The sequence below is a fragment of the Festucalex cinctus genome, chromosome 20, assembly GCF_051991245.1.
Source record: "Festucalex cinctus isolate MCC-2025b chromosome 20, RoL_Fcin_1.0, whole genome shotgun sequence".
Classification (NCBI taxonomy): domain Eukaryota; kingdom Metazoa; phylum Chordata; class Actinopteri; order Syngnathiformes; family Syngnathidae; genus Festucalex; species Festucalex cinctus.
Window position 1 is genome coordinate 7,022,815 of NC_135430.1, and position 21,295 is coordinate 7,044,109.

General features: G+C 38.4%; 3 protein-coding genes across 5 annotated transcripts; 2 read left to right on the forward strand and 1 right to left on the reverse strand.

The window, feature by feature from the left end:
- Window positions 1-75: 75 nt before the first annotated feature.
- irf9 (interferon regulatory factor 9) lies at window positions 76-9,066 on the forward strand. Of its 2 annotated transcripts, XM_077508550.1 has the most exons (10): window positions 76-225; window positions 512-597; window positions 1,721-1,843; window positions 2,227-2,398; window positions 3,576-3,730; window positions 3,899-3,980; window positions 4,144-4,203; window positions 5,605-5,994; window positions 6,885-7,000; window positions 7,084-9,066. In XM_077508550.1, exons 2-10 carry the CDS (start codon window positions 541-543, stop codon window positions 7,210-7,212), a joined length of 1,284 nt encoding a protein of 427 aa, XP_077364676.1. In that variant the 5' UTR covers window positions 76-225; window positions 512-540; the 3' UTR covers window positions 7,213-9,066. The 2 variants fall into 2 exon arrangements, with proteins under 2 accessions (XP_077364676.1, XP_077364675.1); XM_077508549.1 differs by lacking the exon at window positions 76-225 and having other exon boundaries at window positions 235-597.
- Window positions 8,227-11,093, reverse strand: emc9 (ER membrane protein complex subunit 9). The gene is made up of 5 exons (XM_077508553.1): window positions 10,551-11,093; window positions 10,403-10,479; window positions 10,256-10,325; window positions 10,075-10,169; window positions 8,227-9,350 (listed from the first exon to the last, which is right to left on the reverse strand). The coding sequence occupies exons 1-5, from the start codon at window positions 10,746-10,748 to the stop codon at window positions 9,170-9,172; spliced, it is 621 nt and encodes a 206-aa protein (XP_077364679.1). The 5' UTR covers window positions 10,749-11,093; the 3' UTR covers window positions 8,227-9,169.
- On the forward strand, window positions 10,572-19,967 carry LOC144009069 (neutral cholesterol ester hydrolase 1-like). 2 transcript variants are annotated; one of them, XR_013280828.1, is made up of 6 exons: window positions 10,572-12,330; window positions 13,161-13,383; window positions 15,372-15,441; window positions 16,020-16,191; window positions 17,285-17,966; window positions 18,946-19,967. XR_013280828.1 is itself a non-coding variant. In XM_077508551.1 (5 exons), exons 1-5 carry the CDS (start codon window positions 12,196-12,198, stop codon window positions 17,903-17,905), a joined length of 1,221 nt encoding a protein of 406 aa, XP_077364677.1. In that variant the 5' UTR covers window positions 10,572-12,195; the 3' UTR covers window positions 17,906-19,967. The 2 variants fall into 2 exon arrangements, 1 of the variants encoding a protein (XP_077364677.1); XM_077508551.1 differs by having other exon boundaries at window positions 17,285-19,967.
- The last annotated feature ends 1,328 nt before the right edge of the window (window positions 19,968-21,295 follow it).

A 21,295-nucleotide genomic window follows, 5' to 3' on the forward strand; every position in this document is an offset into this window, starting at 1 on the left:
CGCGGCTGCATGTGTTTGCGTACTTTGTCTCCCCCTGGTGGCCAGCAGGTGTCTGGGCTGTTTCCTTGGAGTCACGTGATTTCTGAGAAGCGCCGCTTGAGCAGCTGAAGCGCGTTCCCGCGCGTCTCCAGTCTGTCGTACACAAACACTCGGGCAAGGCCGCAGGAGCGCGCACGCTCGCACACATCTCGAAACAAGCAGAAGCAGCGTCGGCGGGCTAGCGAGGTAAACGAAACTTAAATCCACTTCCGAATTGTCACCGCCACCATTTTTAGATGCGCTCTTGCGTTGCTAAATGTTCTTCGGACGAAAATAGTCGATTTGTCGAGTTGGGAATATTTTTAATGCTTCGCTGACAGAAGTGACGAAAGTGTTGGGCTCAATGAGGAAGTCCCGTCTTATGGCCCAGGCTGCTGTATTTTATATCAATGCGTTTGTTTATTTATTCGTGAACTAATTGTGCTTTATGTCTTGTCTTTTTCTCTCCCTTTCTTTTTTTTTTCTTCCACAGTGTGGCTCGGAGTTGCTTGCTTGGGAGCCATGGCCCCTGCGACGCCGAGATGCACACGCAAACTGCGCTCGTGGATGGTGGAACAGGTGCGCGTGCGCGGCGGTACACGATCGGCGTCGCGTGATATAACATCCCCAAAAAATAATTCTAAAATGTATTGATTTTCAGGGAGGGAAAAATAATCTGTTCACTTGGCATTTTAGTGCCAATTAAGTTGAAGTGGAGCTGCTTTTAGGCAAAAGTAGTTATCTGATGCCATCTTGTGGCGTCTTTGTGCCAGGGACCTGTGTTGAAGTGAGTTGAGGAGCTTCGATTAGACAAAAGAAGGGCTTTGCCGCCGTCTTTTTTTTTTTTTTTTTTTTTTTTTTTTTTTTTTTTTTTTTTGCTGATGAACTATTTTCAAAATGACTTGAGGAGTTTCACGGAGACAAAAGTAGAGCTTTGATGCCATCGTGTTGCCAATGAACTATTTAAAAATTAGTTATGGAGCTTCCCTAAGACAACAATTAATGCTTTTCCACCATTTTGTGGCATTTTAGGAACTGCATTGAAGTGAGGTTAACCCCTTCAAAACCATAGATGGTTGCAGTGGACAAAGTGGACATGACATATTTGCGTGTCTAAACCAATAAAACACATCGTTTGGATGATGTCAACAGTTGTGGTTTCATGATTGGATCTTAACGAACCAATCACAATCGCAAGTTGTTTTGCACGATGTTCATGTTTTAAAAATGGTGCATATAAAGCTTGGTACGTTTACAACATGTTAACAGCCATATTATCCTGTTTGCCACTATAACAACTAAAAAAAACATAACATAACCCCCTGCCTAAAAAAAATTCCATGAGTCAAAATCAGAAAAAATAAATAAATTTGCCTAGCAGAAAAAAATGTGGGTCTGTTTCATACAAATTTTGATGTTTACTGTATTTCATTTATTGTCATTTTATTATTTTTATTAAATTAAGTCTTATTTCTATTTATTATTATTAAATGTATTATTATTTATATTATTAAATTCATTATTATTATTATTATTAAATTTATTATTATTTATATTATTATTATTATTACTTTTTATTGTTGTTATTACTAAATGTATTATTTCATTATTACCTCCTCGTGTCTCAGGAAAAACGAACTATGTCATTTAGTTTTTGTAAAAATGTGATCCTGCCAGTCAAATTGCCGCGTGTTGTCGACAGGTGAGCAGCGGCAAATATCCTGGCCTGAAGTGGGAGGACGAGGCGAAAACCATGTTCCGCATCCCGTGGAAACATGCCGGGAAGCAGGACTTCCGCAAGGATGAGGACGCCGCCATCTTCAAGGTGAGCTTGCTATTTTGGTTGACGCTAAACAAAATGGCGGCCTTTTTTTGCTCAAATTAAAGCTGAGCTGCGTTTTTGTCATTTCTTGCGTGATTCATCGATGCTTTTGCCAAACATGAAAAAAAAATGTTGACAAGTTTGGGCGGCTCCCGTCTAGAAATCCTCGACAACCTCTCATGTCGTCAAGTCAGAATTATTGATCATTAAAGTCGCCGTTTCGTTTGTTTTCGTTTAGAAAAGTTGCTAAATATGTTGCAGCAGAGTTGTGAACGCCGACTTGTCTTTTGTGTTTTATAGCCACGTTGTTGTTTGTTGTTGTAAGACGAGCGTGCCAGTTGTTCGGAAAAGAAACTGAAAACTGGCGTTGTGCTGTTGTTGTTGAGGCGTGGGCGGATTTTAAGGGCAAGCTGAGCGACGGCAACCCGGCCAGCTGGAAGACGCGCCTGCGCTGCGCCCTCAACAAGAGCCCCGAGTTCAGCGAGGTGGTGGAACGAGCGCAGCTGGACATCTCGGAGCCTTACAAAGTCTACCGGCTGGTCCCCGCCACCGAGGAGGGTCAGACATTTGCACCTTTTTTTTAAATTTTTTTTTTTAGTTGATTTAAACTAGGGGTGTCAAAATCAGTGCGTTAATTTCAAGTTCCTTTAACGCCACAATTTTTTTAATATTTTTTTTTAATGAGCGCCCCTTTTTTGGAAAACCTGTACTGGGGGAATTCCAAATTTAGCAGTAATAAATGGAATAATAATAATGCATATATTTGTGGAGACAACAGTCAAGTTGTATTTTAGCATTTTAAAAACGTTTCTTCATGTTACAGATTAGATAGCTCAAAAGATAAATGTACTGAGCTGTCACCAACGTCTTACAAATGCAATTATACCATCTAGTGGCTGAAAATTACCGCAACACAAATCAATAAATATCACACTTGTTTTTTTTGTTTTTGTTTTTGTTTTTTTTGTTTTTTTACAGTATAGTACAGTACATCTTTTTCATTTGAACTCAAGTTTATGAAATTAATGTATCAATGACTAAAAGATGGAGCCATATTTCTACTAGTTTAACAACTTTTTACACTTATGTTAACAAGAGTATGAAAACTTAGAAAAAAGTATTTTATTGTACATTTAAAACAAATATATGATTATGATTAATATGATTAATCGTCTGCGATTGGCTGGCAACCAGTTCAGGGTGTACCCTGACCAACTGCCTGAAGCCAGCTGGGATAGGCTCCAGCAGCCCCCTGCGACCCTTGTGAAGAGCAAGCGGTTAAGAAAATGGATGGATGATTAATCATGAGTTAACTGTTGAAGTCATGCGATTAATTATGATTACAAATTTTTATTGCCACACTCCTAGCATTCAGTATACTGTAATTGGATTTTTTTTTTCACCTCAAATGTACGATTTCTTTTTTTTCCCCCGTCTTCTTCCCATAAGTTTCACAAACAAGCAAGAAATTATTTATTGCAATAAACAATATTCATTTTATTAAATATTTTTGTCTTATAGGTTGGTTTTTTCTGTAATGGAAAAAAATAATAATTATGCATTTTACATTTACAACAGATAAAATGTGCAATTAATCACGAGTTAACTATTGACGTCATGTGATTAATTGTGATTTTTTAAAAATCACCTGACACCCCTAAATTTCAACTCCTGTATGATGACATGAAATTGACATATTAAATGTTGATATGTTGGTTCGCGTGTGCGTGTCAAGGGTCCCAAACGCCGGAGAGGAAATGTGGTGCGAAAAGCGCCAGGAAGTCTAAGCGCAGCAGGAGCAGCAGCAGCAGCGACGTAGCGGCCGGCGAAGACGTCGCCCACGCCAAGCGCGACAAGACGGCGGACGACGACGACGTCAAAGTCGAGCTGGTGCGTGTCACGTCAATCCGAGCGCACAAATTGAAAGTTGGTAACTTGTCCGAAAGACGAGCGAGAAGAAAATGAGGCTTGTTAGCGTTCTTTGTTTGACAAAACAAGTTGGCTTGTTGCTGTTAGCATGCTAGCTAGCTTGCGTAACGTTTTTGTTTTGGCACTCAGCGCACCGAAGACGTTAGACTGCAGACAGAACATTTGCCGGAAGCGCATCCGGTCCAGATGGACGGCGCCGCGCAGGAAACTCGTGAGTTTCACCCTAATCACTTGAATTATTTACAAGTACTTGATTCATCTTATTTGGATCACATCAGATCAAAAAGCTGAGTTAAGCGACGTTTTGTTGCAGTCACTCGAACACTTTTAGGAACTTTGACAACATTGCGCTTTTTTCATCTTCTCTCACGCAGCGCTCCGTGAGATCCGACTGGACGTCCTCATTGAGGAGAGCCTCGTCCCTCCTCAGGAAGGTAAACATGCAAACTCGTACGTCGTCAAATGCATTTGAACAAAAACCATACGAGAAACTGCAAAATTATTGTCCAAATTGTCATTTAAACAAAAGTTATTTAAAATGTCACAAGGACATCAACCAAAATGTAATGAACAATAAAAATATATGTCAAAATGTCATTCATTTAGACTTCCAAAAGAAAAACAAATGTATATAGAATTGAATGTTTTGAAGAAGCGAAATAAAAACACAAGGTATTATTGGTACTCAAGGTGTGGCTGCCCTCTTGTGGCCATTTTACAATCAGGAATGAGAAATTACACAAATAGAAAATTGACATTAATTTCATGCATTTTTTAAGGGAAAAATGCTACATTGGGATATACAGTAAAGTTTTTCGTTAAAATGATCTGTCATTGCCTTTTTGGGTGAAATGTTATGGATCAAAAGTACTCGTGGTATTGGTACTGGTGACTACTCGAGTTGCGCACAAAATGACAAGTTTTAATAAATAAAAAATAAATAAAGAAAAATATGCTAAAAGTTGCAAATAAATTGTAACATTAAGTATCAAAACTAAGTAAAAATACAGTACATAATTCAAATTAATAACAAAATAAAGGGTCAAGATTTCATATTTAAAAAGCTACATTTTATTTTTTTATGTTTTTTTCTGAATAGTACATTTATGTATTTATTTATAAATAAAATTAAAGGGAAATATACTAAAAATGTCAAATAAATTGTAACATTAAGTATCAAAACTAAGGAAAAATACAGTATATCATTCAAATTAATAGCAAAATAAAGGGTCGAAATTGCATATTTAAAAAGTTGCATTTTATTTTTTTTTATGTTTTTAATTTGATAGTAACATTTCGAAATATTTGTTTTTTTATTTATTTAAATGTATTTATTAATTTAATTTTTTTTTAAATGTATTTATTAATTTAATAATAAACAAATCAAGCCAAAAAAATTTTGCTACCTTCTATTCTTTTTTTTTTAATTCAGTTGAACTTTTTTAAGTGAAAGATCAGAAAACAAAATATAATAATATACATTGTTATTTTAGCAATAACAAAATTGATATAAATTTCAAATTAAAATGTAATTCATAGATTTGTTTCATTCCAAGCATGAAAGAACATAAAATAGTAAAGGATTTAATACATAGTTAGTTAATAGTTAAAGTATTAAAATTGCAAATTATAAATTAATAAAAGTGGATGGATTTTAATTAATTATAATAAACACAAAATTCGCTTTTTTTTTAATTTTTTTATTTAAAAGTAAGAATGTAGCTCCCTTTTGAATCAAATGAAATCAATTAAAAGTGAAATCACTGCTCACATTTGGTAATGTTACAAAATACCTGCAAATAATGCTGATCATAAGAAATCCCCTTTTTGCGCAGACAAGGACTCGCTGCAGGTGACGGTGCACTATTTGGGCCGTCCGGTGCTAAAGCGCGACATCGCCGGGCCCGACGTGCGTGTCCTGTACGCGGCACCGTCGTCGTCGTCGCCGGCACCGCCCACGCTGGCGCCGGACGTGCGCTTCCCGCGCATCCACCTGCCCGAGCCGCCGGCCTCGCTCGCCGCTGGCCGGGCGGCGCTGCAATCCCTGCTGCCCTTCATGGAGAAGGGCGTGGCGCTCACCTCCACCCGGCAGGGCGTGTACGGCCGCCGCTTCTGTCTGGGCCGCGTCTTCTGGACGGGGCCGCACGCGCCCTCGCAAGGACTCCACAAGATGGAGAGGAACTCGGAGCCCGTCCTGCTCTTCAGCAAGGACGTCTTCAAGCAACGTGAGTGCAAACAAACAAAACCAAAATGTTAAAAGCGCCATCTGGTGGCTGATGGTGGTGAACAGTTTTTCAGAATTTTTTTTATTTTTTATTTTTTTTATTGAGCAATTATACAGAAACAAACAAGGCACATATGTATCATCAAATAACAAGTTACTTGACATAGACTGAGCATAAGCATTTGTGAACGTTGAAAATAAAATAAAATAAAATGCAACAAAAATTGCACTTGTAAGAGGACTATAGCAAATCAAATCTTTCCAATAAATTAACCAAAGCATAGCTAGCTTAATGCTAACAATGTAATTATAAAAAAAAAAGAACTAAAACTAACAAAAAAATCTAAAACTAAAATTTTCTTAACAAATTAAAAACAAAAATGTCCTTTGTTTTAGTAATTGAATGCATGAGCCTTTGGGGGTGATTTTAAATGTGATTTTTTTTTTTTTTGTAAATTTATTTTGATATAAATCGGAATAATGACGTTTTAAAGTGTCCCACAGAAGTGATGTCATCTAGCAGCAGCCAATAGAAAAGCACTTTCAGATGACATCACTCCCATGAAGTTTTTAAAATATTGCACACAAGTAATACTTTTTTTAAATTTAACTAATACTGAAACTACCGTAACTAAAACTAAGCATTTATTCAAGAACTAAAAATAATTAAAAAAAAAAAAAAAGAGCAGAAGTACCCTGAAAACTAATTAGAACTAACTCAATTTAAAAAAACAAACTAAAATGAAAGTTGGCCTTTTTCTTTTCCACCTGAAAATGAAGGCCTGAGTTGCAGCAGCCAGCTCAGTGCTGCCGCCTTCAGAGCCATCCACGCATTTGTCCCCCCCCCCCCCCCCCCAATGTCATCCCGACTTTGTCGTTTGTGTTCTTCAGAACTGGATCACTTCCGCGCCAACGGCGGCGAGCCTCCACAGTGCAGCCTGACGCTCTGCTTCGGAGAAGAACTCAGCGGCGGCGACGACCCGGACCAAAAGCTCATCATTGTTCAGGTTCTTCTGGGATGACAACTAGATTGCGTGTTCCGATGATGTCGTTTGCAATCGTGCTTGTTTTTTGGTGGGCGGTCCTTCAGGTGACGCTGCCGTGGGCCGAGCGGCAGGTGCGAGGCGCCCTCCTGGACCCCTTCGGCCTCCTGCAGTCGCCGCTGGATGAGATCACGCTCAACTTGGTGGCCGTGCAGACGGACGAGCCTGCGCCCTGACAGACAGATGGACGGACGCTCAGTCTCCGACCAACTAACACTGACGTCACTTTTGTCATGTTTGAACTCTGCCCCGACCGAAGGAAGATCTTGAATGGAACGACGGGGCGCACGCTGCAAAACGTGAACAAAACACTTTTTTTCTTTTTTTAAAGTTTATTTCAATGTCGAGGGGACTGAAAAAGTCTACACACCCCTGTTAAATGCCAGTTTGTTTTTTTTGTGATATAAAAAATGGAGCAAGATAAAGTTCAATTAAAAACATTTTTTTCAACAAAAACGTATAAATACGTTGTTTTTTAAGCGTTTTAAGTGTCCCAAAGATGTATTTATATGTTTTCTTTTTGTTTGTTTTTTTAAATGTTTTTTTTATGCTAGAGCATACAGAAGGCTTTGATGCACTGCAAAGAACGGGTTGAAGAAATAATACTTATTACACAACTGGCCAGCAGGTGGCAGCAGAGTATAAGAGATCAACCAGGACCATATTGAAAAAAAAGCTCAATCACTCACAATTCTAAATAGATTTGTGAACAATGATAAAACTTTGCTATTTTCTAATGCTAATTCCTGCAAAACGGAAACAGATAGAAATATACTTTTTTTTTTTCTTTTCCTGATGAAAGAACAGACTTGAATCTTTCTTTTGGTATGTTCCATATTTTTATAGCAATAGAACACAATATTCTGTGGGCCTTGTAAAATCGGTCAAAATCCAGTAAAACAGCCGGGAGCGAAGGGGATTGCTTCTGTGAAAATGGCTGGGACTAAATTGTTTAACTTGTACACTTTGCACAAGTGTGCACACCCTCTTACAACTGTGCATGTGGCAGCATTCTGAATTGACGGTGACTGAAAACTCATGTTAAATGTTGTCAGGGCACGTGAGAGCTGATGATGAATGTGATTGGCTCGTTCTGCATACAGTTATGAGGGTGTGCGCGCTTGTGCAACCACATTAGGTTTTGGTTACTTCCCCTCGTAAAAATATGTACTTTTTCAAATTAAGGTTGGAAAATGATTGATCTTGGTTGTGTTTTTAATCACAAAAAGCTGGCATTTGGCCAAAGGTGTGCAGACTTTTTAAATCTACTAGTGTACACGCAAAGTGACACGTTTGCAATATGAACGTTTACATTCTGAGAACACAAACAACCATCCAGTAAACTGCACAAAATAGGAAATGTTACGTAACACTTACTTGTCCTTGACTGACCTGCCCCACCATTCATTTAAAGAAGTAAAACTGCCACATTTATTTACTTATTTAATGTTCCATTCACCTTTTAATGTTGTATTTTAGACCATATTTAATATTCTTTGCTTTGACTGTAATTTGGATTTTGGAGCAGGTTTTTTTTTGTTTGTTTTTTTAAATATTGATTTGTGGTATTTGGATGACATCGGGCTGCCGTCGACTTGCTCGATCCCGTCCCAGCGTTTACGTTGTCATATTTGTATTTATTTTGACGTCCCAATCGGCACGTTTTTAACAAACAAAATGTGAATTGTGTCATTTATATGCATGTTTGTTTTTTAATGCAAATGTCAACTGAGGATCAAAATCGTGTCACAAACCCGCATGTTTTTTTGTTTTATTTTTAAACTTATGCTCTCTTAATCACCAAGTTGATGAGCTACGTTTAGAAGTAGTGCTTTGCCGCCATCTTGTGGCATCTACAGGCTATCATAAACTTCTCTTTTTAACCTACACACATCCTGGTGATACATTAGGATCGTTTCATGTTATCATTGACAAATGGAGTGGGAGGGCCAAGGGCCATGTCTCATTTGTCCGTCGTTAGATTGTGTTAGTGTAACAAAAAGACAAACAATAAAAGTGTTTCGACAGCAGACTCGGCATCGTCGTGCCTCCCGCAACGACAACAAAAGTTCCTGAATGACTTTTTTTTTTTTTTTTTTTTTAAGCATGTCTCCCCCACCCCCACCCCCATGTTTAGATGCTCCCATTGGCCGGCGAGGCCAACTCTGCGATCTTGGCGTTCAGCTTCTGATTGGTCCAGTCTCTGGTGATGTCATCCAGGTGGCTGTCGAAATCCACCAGGAGCGAGTGGTCGCCCGACTCCAGCATCTGACCGGCAATGGCGCGGGTCTCCTCCCACTGCCTCAACATGATTCTGGACGGTGGAAAAAAATAAAAAATAAATCAGGAGGTGAATCATGATTTCAGAATGATTCGATTAATAATCCTAGTGATGAGAAGCGGTATACAACATGGATAGATCTATGCGTTTTTAATTATTATCCACTCGTCAATGGAGTTTGGCTAAAGCTAGTGGGCTTTTTCTTGGACAAAAATAACATTTACATATTAAATATTCTCTTTTTAAAGTAGCAACAGTTTGAAAGCATACAATGACAGTCACATCTATGCTAATTCCAATAGCTTGTCTTTGCCATTTCCCATTGTAGGTTAGCATTGAGCTAGCTAAGCTGACTTTATTTTGGTGAAATTATATAGTTGTTTAATTCAAACCGTTTAATTCTCCTTTATTATAGTTTTACAGTAAACTTAACTGGGAGTGACACACCGTTTGAATCAATCACACTTGGCCTCTGTGGTGTAAATGAAATGAGTGACCTATCTTGTTTGTAACAGATTATCTTTGGTCACGCACTCGATACTATTGACGTATTGCACATGCGCAGTTATTCTGTTATGTTATTGAGTGTTCTGTAAAAAGCTATCGTCCAGCACACAGTTGTCCCACAAGATTTTATTCGTTCGATTAAAGAACACGACATTGTGTCAGAAGTGGGTTTTCTAATGAAAACAGCGAGCGAGTTTGTTATGAATGTTTGCTTTTTTTGATGTCATATTTTCATTTCCCCCACGCTTACGTGTGCTTGTCTTTCAGCATCCATCTTGAGTCTTTGCGTTCGTACATGACGATGGGAGGAACCCGGTGGTCTGGAGACATTTTGCTCCCGTCCAGCTGTAAGAAAACGACTAAACAGATGAGGATCCGGCTCGCGAACAAAACCTTCGCATTAAAACTAGCTAACTAACTAACTAACTAACCATGAGCAGAACGGCGCCATCAAACTGCTCGGCGATCTTATCGGCGATCTTCAGGGCTCCTTGTGTTGGGCTGTCAAAAAGGTCGGTCGACTTCCGTCACCAATCTTGTCACTTAAAATTGACTTGTGAGGCAAGGTGGAGACTCACCTGCTGTCTGACGCGCAAGCGTTGGCTTGATAGTATCCCACAATCCTTTGCTGTGTCTGCGAGCACCACACGTCCACCTGCAATTATTTTTAAACACAGGTGACAATTAGAATACGTTAAAAAGTCTCACATCTTGACAGGTTCTTACCTGCGTGAGGGCCAGCTGGGTGACGGGCGCCAGGGACAGGTGCGAATGCAGCAGCGGCACGCAGTCGGTCACGCAGCAAACGGCGCCCCCTGTCGAGCTGGAAGACAACAGCAGCCCGTTGACGCTGCAGCGGGGGAACAAGCAGGCGTGCAAGTACATCTTGACGTAAGCCCGGCATGACAGCTCCACCTCGCCCATGACAACGACGGATGCGAGCACTGACGGGCCGGCTTTCGACGGATACAAACTGCTCCGAAACGGGAGCGGTCGACCAAGAGGCTAAAAGTAGCTCGCTAAAAGTGATGGAGAATGTATTAGAATTACCATCGACGCTCAATGCGTTGAGTGCAATATAGATGTAAAACGCAAAAAACGTCGGCTGTCGCCTGGAAAGTTCAACTTGTTACCAAAATGTAGCGACTAATTTAAATATATCACCAGTCAGAAGGAACACGCTCACGAGCCTTGTTGGCAGCTACTACATCCAGTCGACAAGCTACTGTCGCTAATGCTCAAGGTTCGTTCTATTGCCAAGATCAGTCATTGGCCAACGTAGTGACTACTTCTTTATCTGATTGGAGGAAAGGCTTGCCAATCTTGTGCGATTCCTTTGCAATGTTGCGTTCTAGTCTCTCGCAGATCATTGGTTAACGCTGTGACCTGCTAACACCGGATTGGAGGAAACGCTTGTCAACAATTTGTGTTTCTTCGGTTTTGTTCAACCTGCTCTTACCTGATTGGAGGAAACGCTTGTCGATCATTTCGCTTTCATCTTCGGTATCGTTTACTAAACAAAGTGAACAAATGAGAACGCAGCATATATATATTTTTTAAGTTTAAATATTATAATACTGTATATTGTAATAACTGTTCCTAAGTGGCTATTCCACAAAAAGTCTGACGTATTTTATTTATGTATTTATTTATTTATTTATTTTAACGCAATGATTAGTCAACGTAGTGACGTTCTCTTGCATGATTGGAGGAAATAATTGTAATACTTTGGTCTTTATTCTTTTACGTGTTCTTCTTTTCCTCTCAGCTTTCTTCCGAGAAACCGCGACATAAAAACATACAACGTATTTCTAAGAGAAAATAAAACCTAGTTCTTAGCACAAACCTCAAATGTTTACACGTGATGACATTACATCGTGTTTTGTTTTTCAATACATTCTAATTGTACTTCTCAAGGGGATCAGCAGGTGGCAGTATTAGACCGGCTATGACTAATAAACGTTTCTTCTTAGTGTTTATGTTCCGCAAACAAAATGTTAACATCGTGTGTACTCATACGTGTTGTTATATTTGATCTGATTCGGTGTTTATTTTACGTTTTAACAATGTTTCCTATTCATTAAACGTTTCCCAGTGAGAGAACTACATTTCCCGGTTACGACGTCGTTACGCAAAGCCTACGCAACTTCCGCAAACACACTTTCAAAATAAGATGCGCTCTCAATATTTCATTGCTGCCGTGCCCAGGAGATAATCGCGAACAGCAAACATTGCTTTTATTTTGAAATCGGGGTCATTGCCCCGCGTTCAGTATCTGCCTGGTCCAACCTGAGCGAGCCGGGCGGGGGAGGGCTGTTTGCGAGCGCGCCGAGGCCCCCGGCCAGGTACACCTTGAACGCTCGGTCGAACGATGAGGTTCCTTTTCGCCGGAGCCGTGCTGCTGGCGGCGGCCGCCTACTACGTGTACCTGCCGCTGCCCGGCGGAGTGTGCGAGCCGTGGAAGCTGATGCTGCTGGACGCCCTCTTCCGGGGCTTCATGCGTGCGGTGAGCCCTGACAGGACAGCTGGACCGGGGGGAGGGGTCGTTTATTATTTCACCTGTGCGTGAAGAACAACAAATTTGTCGTCAAACTCATTTAAAAAGCAGAATGAGTCATGATCGTTGTGCTAATTATTTTTTTTTAAACTGACAGATAATTAAATAACACTTTTAAATGTCTATATAAATATGCAAAAAAGCTTTTAAGTAGCAACGTAATTCACTTTTTTTAGATCCCTATTTGTAGATATGAATTATAATCAATTTAGCGAGCATTAATCAGGTCAATATGAAATGTGTGTGTAAAATGAATTAAAGTTGACAATAAGTATTAATAAATAAAAATAAATTAAAAAAACTCACAAATTTTATTGGTAAAAGTCAAGTTGTTTATCTCAGATTTATTCAAATAGAAAATAACTTGTATTTTAACGGGCAAGCATGATATAGCAGTTTAATAACTGAAGCCCAATTGTTAAATAATCGAAAACTGTCAGTCTTCTGTACTATTGTGTACATGATATAGTATCCTTGTACAATGATAGATTTGTTGAAATTATTACTAACAGCGACATGTCCTCAACAGGATTGTTTCAAAGGAACTAAACTATATGAAATAATACAAACCTATATATTCAAGAAATTATTATAAAAACGATTGTATTTTCTTGAAGGCAACCTTTTCAAGCGACCCTTGACCTGAATTTGCCTAACTGAAAAACCTTTTGTGCGACGTGCTGGGCTTGTTCTTGAATGCAGCTCGACTGCTTTCCCATGAGGCAGGCACGTGAATAATGACCCGCGGGCCATATGTGACGTGTGCTGTGTGCCCGCAGGGCGACTTGGCCCAAGCGTTGGGCGTGTGCCACCAGGCGCACCTGCTCAACCGGGTGGTGTCGTGGGCCGAGGTGATCGAGGCTCGCTCCGACCCGGACGTGCTGGTCAGCGACGCGATGCTGGGGGGCGTGCCCGCTCGCATCTTCGTGGCCGCGGGGGGAGAGAAGAGCAAGAGGGGGGTCATCTACTTCCACGGCGGAGGCTGGGCGCTGGGCTCTGCGCGTGAGTACGGCGGCTCTGTTTTTTTTGTTTTTGTTTTGTTTTTACCCTGGCCTTGCAGCAGAGGTCGCTGTTGGCCCTGAAATGAAAGTTACAAATCGTCAGTGGTGACCTATACGGAAGCGTATTGCATTCACTCGGGGGGGGGGAATGTATTTTATTTCTGTATTTTTCTGTTTTACTGAATATTTTTTTCTGTCATAAAAAATATTCTGAAAAATGGGAGGAAAAATTACTCAGAAAAACAGGAAAAAAAAAAATCCGAAAACTGGGGCGGGGTGGGGGGAATTATCTACATGTATATATAAAACAAAAAAAAACAAAAAAAACTTTTTCTGACTGTTTTTTGGGGGGAGCTTTGTTTGTTAGTTTTTTTATTTATTATATATACATATATATATATATATATATATATATATATATATATATATATATATCGACGATTCGATTCGTTTCACGATTCATAGGTCACGATTCGATTCGATACCGATTAATCCCGATATGAATTTATAAGTCCATTGTTGTGATTTTTTTTTTTTTTAATTTAGAAAATACTAATAAGTAAACTTGTACAGTGTAAGATTTGTATGAAAATATATTTATTTATCTAAAACTTCAGTCTTATAGAGGTTGTAATCTGTTTCATGTTTGAACAGCATTAAAATAAAATATTAAGGCTTAATGTTCCATTAATATAACATTTTTCCATGCTTAAGGTGTGAACCCTAAGACGTTTTGGTAAATATTTTTCCATCAAAAATGGATATTTAAAAATCGATTCGGCCGCCTATTGAATCGATTCGAGAATTGTGCGATGTAAGATCGCGATATATTGCCGAATCGAGTTTTTAACACCCCTAATATATATATATATATATATATATATATATATATATATATATATATATATATATATATATATATATATATATATATATATCATTGTGTGGGTTTTTTTCTGTTTTACTGATTTTCATAAAATAGTCATAAAAGTCATAAAAAATATTCAGAAAAATGGGAGGAAGAAATTATTCAGAAAAACAGGAGGAAAATTACTCAGAAAAACAGAAAAAAAATTCAGAAAGCTGTGGGAAATTATATATATTAAAAAAAAAAAAAAAAACTCCTGTTTTTCTGACTGGTTTTTTTTTTCGGGGAGCTTTGTTTTTGTTTTTTGTGTGATTTTTTTTAATTTTCTGTTCTGTTTTTTTCTGTTTTACTGATTTTTTTTCTGTCATAAAAAAATTCTGAAAAATGGGAGGAAGAAAATATTCAGAAAAACAGGAGGAAAAATTACACAGAAAATCAGAAAAAAAATAAGAAAACTGGGGGGAAATTATATAAATTACTCAGAAAAACAAGCTGGTACGTACCTTCATACGAAAATGCCAATCAATGATTTTAATAAGCTAACAGTTTTTACAGAAGTGTATTGCATGCAGGAAACTGGGAAAGAAACTTGAAGTTCAGAGGTTATATATAAAAAAAAAACAACAACTCCGATAAACAGAAGCTGCTGCATTTTTCCATATATATATATATATATATATATATATATATGTATATGTATGTATGTATTTTCTGTTTGTTTGTGTGTTTTTTTGGGCAGAAAACGAATATTAAAACATTAAAACAGAAAAATATTCAGGAAAAACAGAAAATTAAAAAAAAAAAAAAAAAAAAAAAAAGAAAAAACTCCCGAAAAGCAAAAGTGGAGTTTTTGTTGTTTTCCAAGTGAATGCAATACCGGTGACCGGTAATGTGGCCTCAAGTATCAGATTTAAAAAAATTCAGCATTATATGTTGTCTGCTTGGTTGGTCACCAGCAAACACTTGTGAAACAAAATCTGCACACATGAAATAATCAGCATCTTGGTGATTATTGTGTTGAATTTTCCAAGGTCTGAAGTCATCATGCACGCCTTTAAAAATCCCGCCCTAGATTTGACTGACATGACGTGACCCCTCCTCCTCCTCTTCCTCCTCCACAGGGATGCGATCGTACGACTTCCTGTGCCGCAAGATGGCGGAGGAGCTGGACGCTGTCGTCATATCTGTCGAGTGAGTCACAAATATTCCACGAAAACAAAAAAAAATGGAGAAAGCTGATGGAATCTGATGTAAAGAATGATTTTATTTTACTACATGGTTAAGCATTCATTCCACATAGTTTTTATTACCATACAAAATACAATATCCAATACATTGTTATTTTCGTTTTTAATATTGCAGTGGTTCTCGAAATTTTTAACGTACTAACTTAAAAAAATACTTTACTGCTATACCACCATAATAACCAAAATTGAAATATATATCACAGTAGGAAGAAATGTCTATCAAAAATGAGCAAGGTTTCATTTATAAAAAAAAAAAAAAAAAAAAGTGGTTCTAAACGATTCAGTAAACGTATGATCATTAAATGCAACTGAAGTGCACTGAACAAATTTATTACATGAGCCAAAAAGTTGAAACCGCCGCAGTGATTATTTCACTTAACCACCAGAGGGAGCCCATGTACCACTCTGAGAATCCCTGAAAACTCTTGCTCAGAACTTCACCGCATTCATCCAATTTTCAGTGGCAAAAATGATATTGCCTCTTCCTGTTCCTCTATTTATTTTACATCAACGTTGCCGTAGCTACCGTCTGGCCCCGGAGGCGGTCTTCCCGGACCAGTACCACGACGCGCTGGCGGCGACGCGAGCCTTCCTGTCCGAAGAGGTCGCCAAGCTTTACACCTTGGACCGGAAGCGACTGTGCGTGGCGGGGGACAGCTCGGGTGGGAACCTGGCGGCAGCCGTCGCGCAGGAGGTGAAACAAACTTTGATACTAATAATAATAATAATAATAATAATAATAATAATAATAATAATAATAATAATAATAAAACACGGTGGTGATACCTCGAAGTACTGACCAGGGTTATTATAGTTTTGGAATTTTTAATATTCGCTAGTTTTGATTTCGTTTTGAGTTTTGTTTTTTAAATGGAGTTTGTTTTAATTAGTTTTCAGGGTGGTTCTGTTAGTTTTTATTACTTTTAGTTATTTAATAAATGTTTTATTTTAGTTTAGTTTTAGTTAAAAAAAAAAAAGTGTATTAAAAAAAAAACATAATGGGAGGGACGTCCTGTGAAGGTGCTTTTCTATTGGCTGCTGCTAGATGACGTCACTACGGTGTGACACACTTTCAAACGTCCTTTTTCCAGTTAATAGCAAAATAAATCTACTTAAGAATCACATTTAAAATCATTCCCAAAATCTCATTCATTAAATTAATTACCAAAGACTAAAACGAAGGACATTTTTGCTATCATTATAGTTAGTTTTGTAAACATAAAAATGTAGTTTGTTAGTTTTCATTTTTTTAAATGCATTTTCGTTTTTATTTTATTTCGTTGACGAAATTGTTTTTTGAATTTTAGTTTGTTTGTTAGTTTTAGTTAAATAGACAGTGTGTAGATTTTAGCACCATTTAGTGGTGAACTAATATTTAAGAAAATAACTATTAATTTCCATTATCTGCAAAAAAAAAAAAAAGTTCTATCACATCAATGTTCATTTTTTATAAATATAATCGTAGGTCTAGTAATCGCTAGTTGGATGACATAGGCTGCCTTACAGGAGGCTGACATGTTTTGCCGCCATATTTTAGCCACGGATACCCGGAGAAGAACTTTGCGAGTGTAGTAATTGGTGATAGGCTGTCATAAAGTGTTATAAAGTTATATTGCGTGTGCTTCGATATCATTGCATTCTTTTTGTTTATTACTAGATGGCACTAAATCCTACACACTGTCTCTTTAACTAAAATAAACTTGGTTCTAAAAGACAAGTTTGAATGCAGTTGAATGAAGTTTGCCATGGTAACCAAGTCATTTGAAGTGGATTGTGTGTGTGCGCAGCTGGGCTCCGACCCGACCCTGACGGCCGTCTTGAAGGCGCAGGCGCTGATTTACCCGGTCCTGCAGGCGCTGGACTTCCACACGCCGTCGCACCAGCAGAACCAGGCCGTGCCCATCCTCTTCCGGCCCGTCATGGTGCGCTTTTGGCTGCTCTACCTGGGCGCCGACCCGTCGCTGGAGCCGGCGCTGCTGGCCAACAACCACAGCTCCCTGGACCAGGCCGCCATCGGCCCGGCGGCGCGCTCGCGACTCAATTGGACCGCCCTGCTGCCGGCGGAGCGTAAGAAGGACTTCCGGCCGCTGGTGGCGGAAACGGGCTCGGCGGGGCTGCCGGCCCAGCTGCCGGCGCTGTTGGACGCCAGGGCGGCGCCCCTGCTGGCGGAGGACGACGTCCTGGCCCGCACACCCGCCGCGTACGTGCTGACATGCGAGTTTGACGTGCTGCGGGACGACGGGATGATGTACGCGGAGCGGCTGCGGCGGGCCGGCGTGCGCGTCACCGCCGACCACTACGAGGACGGCTTCCACGGCTGCTTGTCCTTCGCCCACCTGCCCGTCATGTCCGACGTGGGCCGCCGCGCCCTCGACAACTTCATACGCTGGCTGGACCAGAACCTGTGAGCGATGGGCTGGATGGATTCTGCGATGAGTTTTTCCTCCACGACCTTCAGACTTGATGCCGGTAGGAAAAGCAAACTTTCCTTTCTGTGTCATGTGATGATGGCAGAGCGGTTGAGAAAACGGCTTGAATGCCGATTTTCGTCTCGCCGGCTGTTATCGGAAGACTTTTTCGATCTTGTGGACGGACGATCCCAACCCAAACAAACTTGTGGAGGACCAAAACTGTCAAAATTAAAAAGAAATAAATGAATGAATAAATACATAAATTAATAAAAGTAGAAATAAAAATGGATGGAAAAATAATTCAAAAATTTAATTAAAAAAAATACATATAAATGGAAATAGAAATGTAAAAAAATAAAAAATAAATATATATTTATATATAAAAAATAAATATAATTGAATTAAATATGCTCTCACATTTATTTATTTCATGTTGCAGACCCCTTTGTCAGGATAAAAATGTTATTCAAATGAGGGGGCGGTCCTAAGTGGGTCTTGGGTTTGACTGACTTGTTCGTCGACCTGCTAACTCGACCGCTGAAAGGTAGCTTGCAATGGCGGCGTATAGGACCGCCCCCCTCATTTGAATAACATTTCATCCTGGCAGAGCATCTGCAGCATGAAATAAATAAATGTGAGAGCAGAGCGTTTTTATTTATTAATATTTAATTCTATTTATTTATTTATTTTTGTATTTATTTCAACATTTATTTTTATACTTATTTATTTAATTTTTTTAATCTAGTTTTTATTTCTTTATTCATTTTTTACTTTTGGTTGTTTTTATTTCCATTTACATTTTTTATTTTTTTTAATATGTTATTTTCATTTTTATTTATTTATCCATTCAGTTATTTATTTTTATTTTTTATTTTTGTATTTTTTTTTCTCAACATGTCATCATCATTGCTCTCTCTTTTTTTTATTTTTTCTATTTTGAATTTTGGCAGTTTTGGCCCTCCAAACAAATCGCTTTCATGCTTTCTTGACAACAACAAAGAGGAAGAAAAATGGTAAAGCTGCCTTTTGATTGACAGATGGGACCTTTCGCCAGCAACAGAAGGCCGACGGCAGACATTAAGACCACGAAAATAAAAACACGAGCCAAAAAGACGAGATTGACACTTTTTATGGCTGGATTTGCATCACTGGAAGCTTCCTGCTTTTCATTCCCGCTTTTGGCCAAGTTGGCCTTTTAACTTGGAAAAGTTCAGCGCAAACAATGAGCATGCATGGGAGTGGGCTTGCACACGCACACACACAAACGTTAACACGTGAACACTGGTGCATGTATGAATAATGTATGTGCGTGTTGGAGGAAGGGCGTGTCACAGCTGTGCGCACTCTCTGGATGCTGCAACGTGTGTTCGCATGCACACACATGTGCAAGAGACTTTTGAATGACGTCGTCTTAAAATGTGAAATTTTATACTGTATGTGAATCATATCTTCTGCTGTTGCCGAACACATTCCGGCCACAATATTAAGGTGTACTGTTTTTTGTTCTCTGCCAAAATCCTGCACATTCGATGCGGATTAATTGATTTGGCGCCATCTTGTGGCAAGGAACGTCTATGTTGACGTGTGTTGCGTAGCTTTGGGGAGTGCTTGGCTGCATTTCTTGTGGTATTTATAGACAAATCGGAACCTTGTGGGGGGGTCAATCACGTGACATTTTGCTTTTTGTGGCAGGTTATTTTAGTTCACGGAAGCAAATGAAATCTTAATTGAAAAACGTTGAACAAGACAAAAATCCTCAACCGAATCTCCATTTGACCTTGACGAAACTAGCTTGGAAAGCGGCTTGGACCCAAAAGCCGTCCAGGCTTTTTGTGACATGCCGGTGCCGGATGACGCGGCCCGCCGCATGCAGCGCAAACGGCGACGGGAACGGCAAGAACCAGAAGAAAGCCAACGAGCGGCCTTTGAAGTGCCAAACTTCTTTACGCTCAAACTCGTTGAAGAGGAAAGTCGCGCTGACTTCCACTTTGTTCCTCAACAGACGCGCCCAATGTGTGTCTTTGTGTCCTCGCCATGAAATAAATTCATGTGAACGCTTGTTACGCGTTGGTGCTTTTTACTGAAAAGTAACATTTACAGGCTGGGAATTGTTTTAACGAAGCACCTTACACAAGTGACCTCATTGACTGAAACGATTTGCATGAGGTCACGTTGGGCCTTGAACGTTGCTTTATGCGACAAACGAGTGCTTTTCTTGAAAGAAACGTTACTTGTTGTGGATAAATCAAATTTATTAAAAGCATGTTTTGTTTTCTTGGAAAAAAAACATGCTTTTAATAAATTTGAAGAAAAAAAACAGTTAAAAACAGGCTTTTAAAAAAACATGCTTTTAATAAATTTGAAGGAAAAAAAGTTTAAAACAGGTTTAAAAAATTAAAAAAAAAAAACATGCTTTTAATAAGTTTGAAGAAAAAAAGTTAAAAACAGTTTTGTTTTGTTTAAACATGCTTTTAATAAATTTGAAGGAAAAAAAAGTTTAAAACAGGTTTTTAAAAAAACGTCTTTAAAAAACATGCCTTTAATAAGTTTCAAGAAAAAAAACAGTTAAAAACGTGCTTTTAATAAGTTTGAAGAAAAAAACAGTTAAAAACAGGCTTTTAAAATAATAATTAAAAAAATATACTTTTGATAAATTTGAAGGAAAAAAGTTTAAAACAGGTTTAAAAAAATAAAAAATAAAAAACATGCTTTTAATATGTTTGAGGGAAAAAAAAGTTAAAAACAGTTTTTTTGTTTTTTTTTAACATGCTTTTAATAAATTTGAAGGAAAAAAGTTTAAAACAGGTTTTAAAAAAAACGTCTTTAAAAATCATGCCTTTAATAAGTTTCAAGAAAAAAAACAGTTAAAAACGTGCTTTTAATAAACTTGAAGAAAAAAACGGTTAAAAACGTTTTTTTTAATAAAAAATAAAAACATGCTTTTAATAAATTTGAAAAAAAAAACAGTTAAAAACAGATTAAAAAAATAAATAAATAAAAATATGCTTAACAGTTACAATCAGGTTAAAAAAAAAACAGTTAAAATATGTGAGTAGATTTTTGTAATGAAAAATACAATTAAAAAAAATATATATATGTATTTATTTAATATTTGTCCAAATCACATAGTGGCATGGATGGGGTGGGGGGAGCTCCATGGGCAGGCAGCCCCCAGGATCCACCACCCAGGGGGTTGGGGGGCTGGGTGTGTTGCAGAATACATTTCAAAGGACACCTCCCCCAACCCCGCAAAAAAATAAAATTTTTCTTTTAAAAAAACAAAAATGCTGAAAAGTCCATCTTGAAGACATTTAAAAACATAGAAAATGTTTCTGATTAGAAAAACAACTTATAAAGTAAGATGAAAAAAAAAATCTGCAAAAACTC